The following is a 16119-nucleotide window of genomic DNA, read 5'->3' on the forward strand; positions in this document are numbered from 1 at the left end:
ATATATAGAGGACAAAAAACACTTTATAGAGTTAGTTGTTCTTTTTTTTTTCTACTTAATTATGTTTCTTTTGGTAACTTTATGTAATATTGGAACTATTTGCTTAATTATCGTATAGATAGATACATGTGAAGTTATTATTGGTACTTGAATAATTTTGTGAAAATAATGACAGGTGATTTCATACTGGTACTAGCAGTAGCAGTGCCTCTGTGTATTGAATATGAAAATTATATACTAAATTCAGGTTGCAATATTGGTTGTTATTTTCCACGAAAAAAACTCTTCTGATATTTTACTGTAAGAATTTTAGTAAAGAAGTATCTTTTAGTATTGAATTGAGAATTCTCAAATGCAATAGTATTATTGCAGAGAAGGCCCAGCTTAGAAGAGTGGATGGGGAGGGTTCTTTCTGACATTGACATGTCGAGATCTTAAAGTGCACTATTGCAGCCTTTCTTGAACTTGAAGCAGCAGTCAGATCATGTTATCCAAGTGAGGGTACTTTAAGTGTTGGTCACTTTTCTACATAATTATAAGCTTGTTCAAACCGAATAGGGTATATATTAGGAGGTACCAGTACTCAAGGAAGTATGGTTAAAAAATTAAAATTGAAAGGACCTTGAACCAGGGCAGAGATGTTGTTTAGTCAAAAACATGTTACCTTAAACTCAACTGAATAATGACTTTTCAAAGTGACGGGATAATGACTTCTAAAAAAGAAGCATCTGTGTTTTATTGTTGCATATTTCTATTTGATTATATTAGTGATATTTATTTGGCAGTCGAGACTCGACGAATGATGCACCAAGAGGTGGTACTACTAAGTCCTTGCCATTTTAGTTTAGGGCTCTTGAGCTTTGTCTTGAATTAGCATCCAGGCGTCTTGAAATTGAGGTAAATGATAAATACTTTATTTTTGCCTTCTTTTTTCCTTATACTTGCATCTGACATCTATAGGTAAAGTGTCCAAACGTAAGAAACTTATGTTATTGTTATTTTCTTCTTATATAAAGCTATTTTTAGAAAATGCATTACCGCCAGTTTCGTTTTGTTAATTTGATTCATAGCTCCAATGTCTCAATCTCAATCTAATTCGCAAGCAAACCCTGATGTCGGAGATTCTCAAAGTGGAACAATCGGAGTAAGGAAAAATCAGAAAAAAAAAACAGAGATCCAATGCATGGGACCATTTCAAGCAAAAAGGTGACGGCTCGGTTGCGTGCATGCATTGCTCTAAAGTGTTATCTCACGGTCCTACTTTGGGGACATCTCTCCTAAATCGGCATATCACTAATGCATACACACAAATCAACGAGGAAGCAAGGGAGATGTTCTCGTCGGGTAAAGGAGGTGACTTCTCTAGTTTCAAATATGATCCCGATTTGACCCGTGATCTAATGACGATGTTGTTCATAGATGCCGAGATACCATTTTCGATCATTGAAAGTCAGTTTTGGGAACCGACTATGAGATCACTAAGACCCGAGTACAGAGCTATTGGACGTCAGACTTTGAGAAATGATGTTGTAGAGGTATTTAAGGCAAGAAATGGGGTTTTGCTGAACGAGTTTGAAGAATTGGACTCGCACGTGTCTTTTACTTTTGATATTTGGACTTCAAGTGTTAGTTTGGGATATTTGTGCCTAACGGCACATTATATCGATAAGGGATTCAATCTTCAGAAAAAGATTATATCTTTCGATCAAACACCTTATTCACATTCGGGACATACGATTGCAGAATCGATTAAGAAAGCTATATTTGAGTGGAAGTTGGATGAGAAGGTGTTCACAATCATTCTTGATAACTGTTCAGCAACCAATAATGCAATGACGTTTTTGGAATATATTTTGGGACAAGCCTGTTTTTGAGGGTGAAAACATGCACATGAGATGCGGGGCTCACATCTTAAACATTATGGTGCAGGATGATATGGTGGTCATTCGGGAGGCTTTGACAAAAATTAGAGAGCTGATGCGGTACATAACTTCGAGCGGCCCGCGACTACAAACCTTCAACCAAATCCTAAATGCGATGCAGTTACCATCTAAAAAAGGGTTGACTTTAGATTGCATCACTCGATGGAATTCAACCTATGATATGGTCGTTGAAGCTTTGAAGTACAAGGATGCCTTGCTAAGATATGGAGATGGTAGTGCAGTGATTGTTCCTAGTTCGGAGGATTGGAATGTGGCGGTAGAGATGGAAAAGGTTTTACGTGTTTTTCGGGATGCAACAAAGAAGTTTTCAACCTTTAGGCAACCTTCTTCACATGAGTTTTTAAAGGAGGTGTGGACTATTCGTAGCACTTTGTTGGAAGAGTATAACAATCCCATTTTGCAAAGCTTATCAACGAAGATGCAAAAGAAATTCAAGAAATATTGGGAAGAATCGAATGGGATACTAACATTATCTACTATTTTTTATCCTCGAAAAAAGTTTGAATGGGTGGAATTCTGTTTTGGTATTGCATATGGAGAAGGCACTGATGCATACAAAGCAAAAGTTGAATGTGTAGAAAAGTCGCTTAAAAAATGGTAGCAGAAATATGAGAGCAAAACTGGCCAAGCGACAACTAGTGTGTCACTGCAAGTGGAAGGTCAAAACGAGAAACAAAAGAAGCTTGAGATCAGTTTTCAGGAGTTTTGTTCTCAAAATCGTCGATCGCGACAAAAGAGATCCGAGTTGGATAATTATCTGGAAGATGCCGTGGTGGTAGAGTCGGATGAAGAATTTAATATTTTGCAATGGTGGAGAAAAAATGGAGAATTGTATCCGACTTTGGCAAAAATGACAAGGGATTTCTTGGCAGTTCAAGTGTCAACCGTTGCGTCTGAGTCAGCTTTTAGTGCAGCGGGTCGGTTGACAGATCACTTGCGGAGTTCTATGACACCGGAGACAATCGAGGCACCCATCTGCTCAAGGATTGGTTTATCTCTATTGATGAGAGCTCCAACTTGGACCAGTTTCATCCATTCATGCCTCATTCTTGATTAGTGGTAGAGGTAAATATTTTATTTATAATTTTCTTTAAAATTTAAATCTTATTTGAAATTCACATCTCATCGTAACCTTTTTTAAATTGATCAATTTAGAATTTATGTTATGGTTGAACACCCTAATCTATGAGTCGCATTTATTCTTTTTCGTTAGAAATAATTAATGTAAGTAAAAATATGCTCTTTTATAAAATGTTACAAGATCATCGAGTGATGTGATATTTTGTTGAGTGCTTGGTTTGGAAAAAAAAATCGCCTAGCAATTGAAAAAGATGAATGTTAGGAAATTTGAGGCATGTTGATTCTCATGGATTTAAATTAACATTTGATTTGTAATGTGAAGAATTTTGTGTCTCTAATTTATGGATTGTTTGTTGTATTTTGAATTATGGTTATTTGTTGTTTTTGAATTCATGGATTGTTTAGTTTATTGTTATAATAATATAACTCTAAAGTGCAAGCTGCAAACCAATCTTTGTAGTAATGGTTATTTTGTTATTTTGGTTTTTATCAGGGGTTAATTAGTCATTTGTTAGGTGAGTTTGATATTCGCTTTTGCAACTTTGTTATTATTTCTTATATTTTTATTTTTATCATTATTATTTTGCTCTTCACTTTTTTGTGTCCTGTAATGCATTGTTTTCTATTTCATTTTAAAAATTAAGGGTCGTTTAGCATTATTTTCAATTTGCCGATTACATTTCCTGTATCAGCCGCTTTAGGAATTGTATTTTCCGCACTGATATGAACAATTTTTTTTTTTTTATAAAAACAAAATTTCATATATAAATATGATGAAAAAAGAGGATAAATTGACAATGGTGTCAGGGCCCGAAAAATGCAATTTAATGTTTCGTTGCATTTTATAAAAAAAACTGTAAGTATTGATGCATATAAATTATAATATTTAATGAACAGAATTACAATTTTCAATATATCAGAGGGATTGGTCCCTTCTTCTACAAAAATTGAGTTTGAGCCGAGTTTTGGGTTTGAGCCAAGTTTGGGCCGAGCCTAAAAAGTCCAATGGACCGAGCCGAGTTTGGACCGAGCTTATAGAGTCTAATGGATCGAGCCGAGTCGGGCTTTACTCTTCAAAATTGAGTCGAGCCGAGTCGGGTTCTAATGAAAAAATGAATGGGCCGGGCCGAGTTTTGAGCGAGTTACCGCTCATTAGCAGGCCTATGTGACTCTAATAAAAGACTTTTCAATTTCATTCCACATTCGTTTTTCAACTTCAGTCCAAATTTTTCATATTTAGATATGTTATGAGTCGATGTGGTGCCACTGGTGACAGACGAGCAAGGTCGTGAAAGTGTTGCCTTTCTTTGCTGTTCGAGGTGCCATTGCCTGCAAGTCGTTTTACTGCAAATCAGTTTGCTTGTGCTTTTTTCTTTGCATTGTTGTTTGGTATTTTGGTTGGGGTTTGAAGTTGTTCCTGTCTTGAATTTATAAAGTCTAAGGAGAAGAATAGTTCTGAATTTTTTTTATAAATAACATACAAATAAATAAATGAAATAAAATAACATCATTTGTTTTAAATTTCAAAAATAGCACTTCTTCTGAATAATCTAGTGGAATTAAATTGGCCCAATATCGCTAGATAATTCCGCGGAATTGCAATGCGCGTATCATATTATCTCTATATTTTGGTCATAGTTAATATATATATTGAATAAATAGCAAAAAAACAGTAATTTTGTACCCATCTTAATAAATAGCAAAAAAATTTCAAAAAATGTAAAATTTGGTCTGCAAGCACATTTTAATATAGATTGAATATCTAACGGTTTGGATCGACGATTTGGACTTTGAAAATGAAAAAAAATGATGTTGTAACTTTGTTGTAACTTTCAAGTGTTGTAACTTGATCCCTCCTCATATATATATGTTAGTTTCTATAATTTATCATCATACGGAATTTTAAAAGAATATCTACATGGAATTAAATATAATAAGTTACCTAAAAGACAAGAAAAAAAAATTAATTCTAATTTCAAAAAACAAATCACAAAAATTCTTACCCCGACATCAACAGTATTTCCAAATTTGATGTCAATACATTAATATATATATATATATATATATATATATATAGAGAGAGACTAATGTGCATTCGTATGCATATGGTCCGATATGCATACGGTTCAAATTTCAAAATCCAAAATGTCGATCCGAACCGTTCATCTTGTTCTCCATATTAATATGTGCTTGGAGACCAAATTTTACAATTTTCTGAATTATTTTACTATTTATTAAACCACTTTGAAAATTACTGATCCAACGGTGACTGCTAATTTTACTGTTTTGTTAAGCCACCGTTGGATCAACAATTTTCAAAGTGGCTTAATAAATAGTAAAAAAATTTAGAAAAATATAAAATTTGGTCTCCAAGCACATATTAATATGGAGAACAAGTGAACGGTTCGGATTGACATTTTGGATTTTGAAATTTCAAATTTGAACCGTATGCATATCGAATCATATGCATACGAAATATATATATATATATAGGCTGTGGCTAATTTGCTGCCGGTAGCATTTCTGTCGGCGGTGCTGCTGCCTTTTTTTTTATTTTGTGATGTCCAAACAACAAATCCAAACCGTTAGATGTTTAATCTATACTATAATCTACTTGGAGACCAAATTTTATATTTTTTGGAATTTTTTTACTATTTATTAAGCTGGTTTGAAAACCGCTGATTTCAATGCTGTAGAAATTTACTGAAATCAGCAGTTTTCAAACCAGCTTAATATATAGTAAAAAAATTTCAAAAAATGTAAAATTTGGTCTCCAAGTAGATTATAATATAGATTAAACATCTAACGGTTTGGATTTGTTGTTTGGACATCAAAAAAACAAAAAAGGGCTGGCAGCACTGCCGGCAGCAAATTAGCCGGACCATATATATATATATAGAGAGAGAGATGGGCTATGGTGCATTGCAATGCATAGGCCATGGTGTGCATTGGACCATAAATCACCGATTCAAAGTCCAAATGACCGATCCAAACCGTTCATCTTGTTCTCCATATTAATATGTTCTTGGAGACCAAATTTTACATTTTTTGGAATTTTTTTACTATTTATTAAGCCACTTTGAAAATCGCTGATCCAACGGTGACTGTTTGGAACAGTAAAATCAGAAGCCACTGTTGGATCAGCGATTTTCAAAGTGGCTTAATAAATAGTAAAAAAATTCCAAAAAAATGTAAAATTTGATCTCCAAGCACATATTAATATGGAGAACAAGATGAACGGTTTGGATCGGTCATTTGGACTTTGAATTGGTGATTTATGGTCCAATGCACACCATGGCCTATGCATTGCAATGCACCATAGCCCATCTCTCTCTCTATATATATAGAGGAGGGTTCAAATGCCTCCATGTTTTTGTGCCTCCATCTCTCTCTATCATTTTCAAAGTTCAAACAGACGATCCGAACCGCTCAACCTAACCTCCATACTAAAATATGTTTGGAGACCAAATTTTATATTTTTAGGAATTTTTTTACTATTTTTTTAGATAGGTACAAAATCAGTAAATCTGAACCATCTAAAAACAGTATTTTTGTACCTATCTAAAAAAATAGTAAAAAAATTCCTAAAAATATAAAATTTGATCTCCAAACATGTTTTAGTATGGAGGTTAGATTGAGCGGTTCGGATCGACTGTTTGAACTTTGAAAATGATGGAGAGAGATGGAGGCACAAAAACATGGAGGCATTTGAACCCTCCTCATATATATATATATATATATGATGATGATGAGGGTTCAAATGCACCCAAATGCACTCTATCTTTCAAATTATTTTTCTCCGTTTTCAAAGTCCGAATAGTCAATCCGAACCGTTAGATGAGATCTATATATTAAGATGTGCTTGGGACCAAATTTTACATTTTTTGAAATTTGTTTACTATTTATAAAGCCACTCTTCCGATAATTAGATGCACTGTACCAGCCGATGACCTAGTACCAGTTGGAGAGAAATTACCTTAGATGCATCATGCATGTACCATAATTGAAATGCACTATACCCGTGCTTTGATGCATGTAGTTTTAAATTGTTATCGAATATAATCTTTATTTGTTGGTTCAATTACCTCTTGTATAGTTACTAGAATGTCATTGAAAGTCACTCATGCCAGAAAGAAATAGGCCTGATGAATTGAAGGCCTGGTTGAAAGTTTCCTGCTATCGGTACACCAGTTGTGTTTCAAGTCTTGATTTGTATGCACAAAAAGAAATAATTCTAACATGATAAATCTAATATAATTACACAGAAATACAATAAAAAACTATTAAATAATAAAATCATAAACATGCTAAATATTAATTAGAGTCCAACTAATTAATAAGTATTGCTATGTTATTAATCTATTTTGTATTGTTGATAATTTTATTAATAAATAAAATTGTATTATTTATTTAATTTACTTAATTGTATTATTTTAATCTAATTAATAAGTTAGGTTATAAAATAATAATTAATAAGTAATGTTATGTTATGTTATTATTTAATTAATTAATTTAATTGCATTATTGATAATTTTATTAATAAAAGAAATTGTATAATATCAAATATTTTAGAAAGAAAAATAGGATTTCCCACAATTAATCCCACGGTACAACCGAACACCCATTACAATACATTCCCATAAATAATCCTATCCTTACCCGCCATTATGGGTTCCCGCTTTTGAAAAAGTGGATTCCCATCCCCGTCAAATTCCATCCCGTGTAATCCTGTGACATCCGAACAGGCCCTCATAAAATATCCATTTTGCCTCGAAAACTAGATACCCGTTATACTCTTTAGCCTTTGTAAAAATTTCCATTTTGCCCTCAAAAACCGATCAGATAAAACCGATATTATTCTTAAACAAGCTAATTGTTTTATGCTTTTAACAAAAGGTAAAATTGATATTTCATAAATTTAAAACGAATTTTTAATATAAAAGACAATAAAATGAGTAAATTTGTGAGTTTTGGAAGTTTAGAGTAGGGAATACATAATTTCAAAGTTTAGAGTAGGTAGTACGTAATTTTGATGTTTTTGAGGGGCATACATGAAATTCCCCCTAAATTTTAATAACAACTAATTGCACCCTCAAAACATGGAGAAGAATACAAAATACACGGTGTCTATCAGTGTTCTATGGTCTTTCAGAAAAAATAGATACATAAATTGATATACTTAAAAAGTTTGCATGTATCCAGCCGTCTTTCTTATTATTTTTATCTGTACAATACTCAATATGTTATCTATAGGAAGTGAGATGCCTAAACTATCTGGGTGCTATACCAACATCTTACATTTATATTTATATATATAGAAAAAATGTCAAATTAAATAAGATGAAAAAATTATAACCCTAATAACACCTAGTTGACCTGTCCTGAATCTTTAATTTTTGATTTACCATTCATCTTTGGCTTCCCTACCTGGTACGGACGAAAACCACCAATCATAATAGGAGGTGCCATTTTGAGACCAGCTTTGACTTTGGTACTGCCGACTTTCCTTCTAGAAGGATTCCTCATAGGATGCTCCATCGAGCTCAAACTCTTTTTCCACGACCTGTCTTTTCTCAGTTCAATGACTGACGAAGAAAAGAACTCAGACACATCACTTGTGGTGTCCAGGTTGTTCCCGATTGATCCATCGAGGTGAGGTGGCGGAAACTTCTCTTGTTTTGTCCTTGCACTTGCACTTGTTATTAATCTTGGTACCTGGAGAGAAAAAAATTCATTGGTAATTCTGAAGGCTTAATAAGACGCCGGTTAGTCCACATCAATCTAGCAGAAATAGGAGCTGCTGTAATCCATGCCTTATAACAGAAAAATGCACTCACAAATGCACAGAGCTAGGATGACAACTCTTCTTGTTTAACAGTAACAAAATATAAGGCAGTATGACTTTGTTAAGCAGTACTGATGCAAGTGTTGTTGGAAATTAACATTAAAAAAATACATTGCTCGACCAAACAAAGGCAATATGAAATGACAGCTCTACATAGATGAAACAATTGGTACAGGACAGGAACTAATGGTAGTATGGTACAACAACAGTCCAATCAATATAATATCAGACCCAACCGTATGCTATTAAGATGAGGTGATTATGTGAAGAGAGAAACTTACACTGATGTTGGATTGTATTTGAGGAGTAAGAATGCCTTTGAGTTGGTTGTAGTTGCGCAATCGTACCTGCTTGACAGTTTCAAATCCACCTGTGTCGTTGGCCCTTGATTTTCTATTAAATTTAAGGGAATATTAGTTCGCACAACAGCTTCAAAGTGACATCAAACTGAGTCCAGTTCCAAATATTTTACCATTATACATTCAACTAAAATAATAATGAAATCTGACTTCTAACAGCAGATTTAATGTTTATCATATTGCCGACAGTGAATATAGAATATATGAAGTAATAACACAAGATGCAAATGAAAGGGCAAAAAACAAAGGTTCAACAGATGAGATAGAGCTGGCATGGTACAACTATTAGTATTCACCTCCTCCTTTCTTGGTTCCTCAGTCTTATGTCCATCTCTTTGCTCGGCGGATATTGTGGGAGACTTGAGGGTTCACATGCAAAAGGCTCTGTCTTGAAAAACTAAACAATCAAGTATACCAATAGCTAGTTAGAAAGGAATTCAACTTCAAAATTCATACAACCGCAGCATTATTGACTACCAGAAAATCACTATCTAGTATAGCAGTTCCATTATCCAGAACAATCTAATGAACAAAACCTCTAAGAAAAAGGTTCTTTAATCAACAGCAGTACCAAACACATTGGGATTTTACCAGTGTGTGGACCCAACTAGCCAAGACAGGTTCATGAATAAGTAATGCTGCAAGTATTAAACAACTGTTATGGTCAGCTCTTTGGGAAAAAGTACCGACTCACATTGCTGTTTAAGGCATCAGAAGCAGTGCCTCGGGTGTCTGGGTCAATTGAAAGCAGGGTTTCTAAGAGGGAGAGAGCAGAAGGAGGTAGATCTTGGAATGTTTCGGCCAAGCACCGTTCATAGTGCCTGAAAGTGGTATGAATAATTGGCAGCTTTAGCTTTTTCCAGAATTCTTCTGTCGGTGTTCCACATACCTTGAATATCCTGTGTAGTTGCTCTACCTATTTTATAAGCATTAAGCAAAATGTACTTTGTTACATATATACCCTAAGAAGTAGGATTTGCATGCGTGTCATTGAAAAATCAAGTGCATACATCATTTGAGAGTTAAAAAAGTTGAATGCCCCCCCTGCCCCAAACAGTTCCCAAAAGAAAAAAAGAAAAAGAGAAGTAAAAGATTAGAAAAGAACAAAAATCAGTTGAAACAAAAAAAGGAACATCCAGTTGAAGTGTTGCTAGGGTGCTTTGCAAAATATCAGTCCTTCTTATGCTGCAGATTCAAATCTTGAGTTTTTGAGATTTGAATGGCCGATCCAAGTCGTTCAATGTGATCTACATGTAAGAATCTTGTAGGGAATAAAGTTCTCTAATTTCTTTAGATTTACTTTTGTTGTTTTTATGATAGAGAGAAAATCATTGCTATTGGGTGGTCTCAGATTTTTTTTAACTGTCATGAATTTTCTCCTATAAAAAAAATAGTAAAATGATTAAAAACAGTAATACTGAATTTTTTTTTTTAAATATATATACATCACAATGAGCACCTTGGTTTGGCCACTCAAATTTCAAAAATCGAGGTCTTGAGCCGAAGTACAAGAGGATTGGTACTTTGGGAAGCACCGTAGACCACCTAATATCTAATTGATGAGATGGTTATAAAAAGTCACTTTAATTTAAATTTTCTACAAATTTACATTATTTCACACATACTATTCTGCTTAAAGTATATTCTTCCAAGTATTTTGAGGCCTAGACTATTACAAAGACCAACTGAAGAATGGTCATATTGGAACAAGTCTGGACTCCTGAAATTGCATGCATCACAACAAATAGGGATCCTTAGGACACCAGCAACAGTACCAGAAAATTACCATAGGTAACATTAACAACAGTAGAAAGCACCAGTGAAGCAATACCCAAATAGATTCAAATTCCACTAACCTCAGTTCTTGCAGGGAAAATTGGTCGACCTATTAAAAGCTCGCCAAGTATACACCCAACACTCCACAAATCAACTGTGACTCCATAAAAGGTCGCACCTAGTAGCAGCTCAGGTGGGCGGTACCAGAGGGTTATCACCTGGCTGGTCATGGGCTGGGTTCGGGCTGGGTCAAAGGATGTTGCTAATCCAAAATCAGCAATTTTTAGAACCCCATCTTTGCTCAGGAGAAGGTTTGAGGTCTTTATGTCCCGATGTAGAACACCATTTTCATGGCAGTGCTTAAGCCCTAACAAGAGCTGTTTCATGTAGCATTTTATCTGAAAATTATTTTGGAGATATCAGGATATAAAATGCAATACTAATTTTTATATAAGTAATGGCGCCACCAGATAGTTGCATGCAAATTCTTCTGAGAGCACAATTCAATTACAACTGAATATTTCATTTCATTTTTGCCAATTTCATCTAAGGTTAATCCGTACAAAATTTAGTATTGATAAGTCATGATTAAGCCTTAATTGTAGATTTAGTATTGATTAAGCTACAGTTGTCTGGATTAAACCAAAAAAAATCTTTGGATTTATCATAATAAGGGGCAAGCTTCGGAAAAACTGATACTATCAAATTTCCTAAAACAGAAATTGTAACAGCAGATACTCCAAAATGAAAAAAAATTCTGTTTGGTAATAAGATAATTTGTTACCCAGATCCAACCAGTTGAAAGGTTAAAAGTTAAAAAATATTATTTTTCATCAATTTCTAGTCAACAACTCTTACTACAGAGGAAAGTGACAGTAGTATTTGATTCTGAATCCTAATAATACAAGTCAGCGACAGACTAGTACCCCCTTTCTTGACTTTAGTTAAATAAATATGAAAAAAGAAAAAGAACTAACTAGAAGTCCCTATCAACAGGAATGTGATGTTAGACCTAACAGATAAAGGTAAGAAAGTATTTCGGACTTTTCCTCGTGTATAGCAACAAATTCAACATAGAAAATTCCACATTGACCAGTCAGACAAAAAGGGACAATAAATTCTATTCCAAAGGATTCTCTTATGTGCTCTATACTTCTAGATTTATTCTGCAAAGTGTATACAGAATTTTCAACAGTCAGAAGGCATAACGTGCCTTTCAAATTTTGTATCACTAGTTTGACTTATTTGACAATTTGTTTGACCATTTCATTTTATTTCTTTTACCTGTGCAAGTTTAAATTCATACTTATGCTTTAATGGACAATCAAACATAACTGACGAAAGTTAAGGTCCAAATTCACAGTGATACAAAATATTTAGGCAAATAAGATTGTCTTTATAATAAAATTGCTAAATTGACCTGCAATCAATTAAAATTCAGCTAAACTGATATTTGATTACACAATTGAGACCTTTCATAGCTAAACCTGGTAAGTTCAGTCTTGGCAAAAGTGTAAGTTATTTGAAGTGTAATTGGGGTCTAACTACATAACAGGGGGACTGGTCTAGAATGATCCCCGTGATAGGTTTTGCGATTAACATAAAATGAGAAAAAGCAGGGGACAGGGAGCCTAAATTGTCAATTGAGCTATTTGTGGCAAACTTATGACTGATGGAAGGCTAAATTAAAAATAGAATCTTGACCAAGGCAAGATTAGGTAAACATACACCTAATTGAACACTGCAATGCTAATTGAAGCTGGCTAATAAAACACATGCTAATATAAGCAAAATCAGATTTAACTTTTCTTTAAATTAATGGAACAATTGAGGGCCATTTGTCATTTAGTTGCACAGTTGAGGGCTAATTGATGCAAGATTACAGTCAATTGGGCCTTCTTTCTGCAGCTTTTATAGTACACCTTAATTGCACCATCAGAGGTCAAATATACCTAATTGGAGATCTACTACTAATTTAGGGATCCAGTAACATACCTGAGGTAGAGAAAATTTCACACCAGGTGCACCGGCCAACCCTGCCAGGTCATGATCCATATATTCAAAAACTAAGTAAAGAGATGGTGATGTGGCGACTCTAGAGGTGACCAAACCCTCAAGTGCTACTAAGTTGGGGTGGGATCCAAGGCGTCTGAGCAATGCGATCTCGCGCATCATGAACCTTGCAGACTCTGACGTGGCCTTCTTTTGTGGTTCACCGGGACCCACGGCTGCCACCCCATCAACTCTGACTTTCTTTAATGCTACTACACACCTCTTATCCAGGTCAATTGCTTTGTATACATTGCTATATGTACCGGACCCAATCTGGCAAAATATACACAAAAGATAATAAAAAGTTGCTTAGGAGATTTTCAGGAAGTGCTTATAGACAGGTGGCCTCCCTAAAATAAAATACAATTTCGGACAGCATTCTGCAGTCCTTCAAACCAGATGACATGGAGTGCGGTCCACCTGGACGAGCTTATGTGACAATCAGAATAACTAAATTAAAAACACTGATTAAATGGCTGGGACCAGAATAGTAACAATTGAAAGATGGTGCATAGAAATAAATATAATTCTAGTATTTTGTGAATTGGTATTAAGTATGAAAATAAATTTATTCAAGGTTGGTCGTGTACTATTTGTCTACTAAATACTAATACCAACAACCTATGAAAGGGAATGCTCTCAAATCCTTGATATTAACATTTTGCAAAGCTTCCATGTAGAAAGATCCATAGGCGTTAAAATTGCAAATATAAAAATCGGGAAAAAAGATAAAAGAGAAAAGTAACACGAGGATCATCTGGTACTTCCAAAAAAATAAAAATGGTTGCATATCATTTTTACTGAACAAAATACTCCAAACATGACTATTACAATAGATAGAAAAGAAAAACAGGATCCGAAGACTCGAAGCCTAAGCTGAGCAAAAAAAAAATATATATATATATATATATAACTAATATAAATTCGCAAAATATAATATAATTAATTTCCCCGGATTTCCAGCAAACAGTAGTATGATTTTGACAACTCCGGGTTGGAAAAGAAAATATTAATAAACCGCGTTGAAATTAGTGGTAAACGAACCTTCTCCAGTTTTTCAAAAGAGTCGGCGCGGCGTGGGGTCCATCCAGATACAGCATCTCCGGCGGCGGCGGAGAGCCACGTGGGCCAGCCGTTTCGGTCCCTCTCAGGCGAAGTGATCACGTGACGGGAAGTATTGGACCCACGCTGCAGTGGCGGGGCTTTGAGCGGGTCGTCGACTCGACTGGTCTCTCTCTGAGCGTCAGCAGCTGACGTGGCACCGGTGTATGTCGGAAAGAAGAGCGATAAGCAAAAGTCCTCTGCTGACGTGGCGGTGATGGGCTTGCAAATCACACATCCCATATCTATTTATTAGTACTCATGTCATAGTAGAGATACGAGAGAGAGGGGGCGTACTCCGTGCGAGGAGGGAGGAAGAGAGGTATAAAGAGAGATACTTGGCAGCCACTGCCAAGGTTTCAACTTTTCAAGAGAGAAAGAGAGAGAGAGAGACTGGTGATGGAAGCGGGGAAAGAAAAGGGACGAGTGCGCTCCTCAAGTCTTAAGATATTGTTTTGTAGTCTATGCCTCTGTGGTCTAAGCACCGAATTTATCTAGAGTCACAATCCTCTCCTTTACCTTACTATTTGAGTTTGAATCCGAAACGTCCGACCCAAGCCTGTAATGCACAGGAATCCTTTGTGCTACTATACAACGAACGGACAAGATTCAAACTCAACATTTGAGGTACAGTAAATGATTTCAATTTTTTTTTTTTTTTGAATGAATGATTTCAATTTATTAATCCAACAGGCAGGAAAGATGGTCAGATAACTAGACAAGTGTCCAGTTTGTTTCAGACATCGTTTTACCGAGGTTAACAAAAATAATTGACGAATATAGAAATTTTAAATCATCTAACTAACTAATTTATCCAACTAATTAGTTAGGTCTCCAGTTAGTACCCTAAGACAGTGTCCAGTTTTTTCCAGACATCATCTCACTATAACTATATTTTTATCTTCATCTGATTGAGATATGTATTATACCGAATAATACGAATATCGAAGATTTAAATCAAATCTTTATTAAGCAGGTACATATATATAGTTTGACGAATGTGAATTTGAAACGAACAATTAATGAATATTGCTGATACACGTTAACAAAAATAGCCTCTTGAATAACAAAAGGAAAAAAAATAATTTGGTTGCCGTGGTCCAATAAAAATACAAAGAAATAATAGAATAAAAATTTGAATAAAACAAAAAAACTGGACATATATTGTTTGATATTCATTACAAAAAATAAGTACAGAAATAACAAATTTACATATATAATTTGAGATGTGTGTAACAATATGGATAATTCGGATTTCTATTTTTTAAAGGATTATAAATTATTCATATCCGCATTCCTCTCATTTTATGTGAATACGAATACAAATATAAATAGTGTAATTATAAATGAAAATATTTTTAATAGATTATTATGCGAATTATAAGTTTGCAAATATAGACATAAACATATAAATTGAATAGATTGAATAGATTTTTAGATGTCATGTGCTTTGTAACTCAAGAAATATTGAATTTAGATTTTAATTGATGGATATTATATGTTTTTGTAATTTATATTGAATTTTGACGGTTATTTGATACCTTTATTATGTCAGTATTTTTTCATTTTAATATGTGTTTTCTATCTTTTTGTTATTTTTTATTTAGTACCAACGATAATGCGTACGGATTTGAATTAAAAAAATATATTATTGGGAAAGCAAAGAGGCTTGTTAATTAAAGTTATAGCACTATTTCTTATACAAAAATAAGTAATAATATCAACTTATAACACTATCTCTAATAGATTTGTTAATTAAAGTTAAAAGTGTAAAATAGAAATTATTTAAAATTAAACAAAATGTATCAAACAACATGTTTTAAGTATACTTCAATAAAAAACAACAGTAAATGTAAATAGTGTATTCAAGATAGTAAAACATATATTTTTTTTATTCGAGTAGTCAATATTGAATAGGTGAAAATATATTGGTACTAATTGTATATAGATTTTAAATTTGTGA

General features: G+C 34.0%; 1 protein-coding gene across 1 annotated transcript; it reads right to left on the reverse strand.

Moving 5' to 3' along the window:
- Nucleotides 1-8169: 8169 nt before the first annotated feature.
- LOC144561618 (putative serine/threonine-protein kinase At1g54610) lies at nt 8170-14579 on the reverse strand. The gene is made up of 7 exons (XM_078310633.1): nt 14100-14579; nt 12999-13328; nt 11084-11401; nt 9922-10143; nt 9524-9624; nt 9150-9261; nt 8170-8738 (listed from the first exon to the last, which is right to left on the reverse strand). The coding sequence occupies exons 1-7, from the start codon at nt 14397-14399 to the stop codon at nt 8391-8393; spliced, it is 1731 nt and encodes a 576-aa protein (XP_078166759.1). The 5' UTR covers nt 14400-14579; the 3' UTR covers nt 8170-8390.
- Nucleotides 14580-16119: the final 1540 nt, after the last annotated feature.

Source organism: Carex rostrata, chromosome 11, assembly GCF_964058835.1.
Source record: "Carex rostrata chromosome 11, lpCarRost1.2, whole genome shotgun sequence".
NCBI classification, from domain to species: domain Eukaryota; kingdom Viridiplantae; phylum Streptophyta; class Magnoliopsida; order Poales; family Cyperaceae; genus Carex; species Carex rostrata.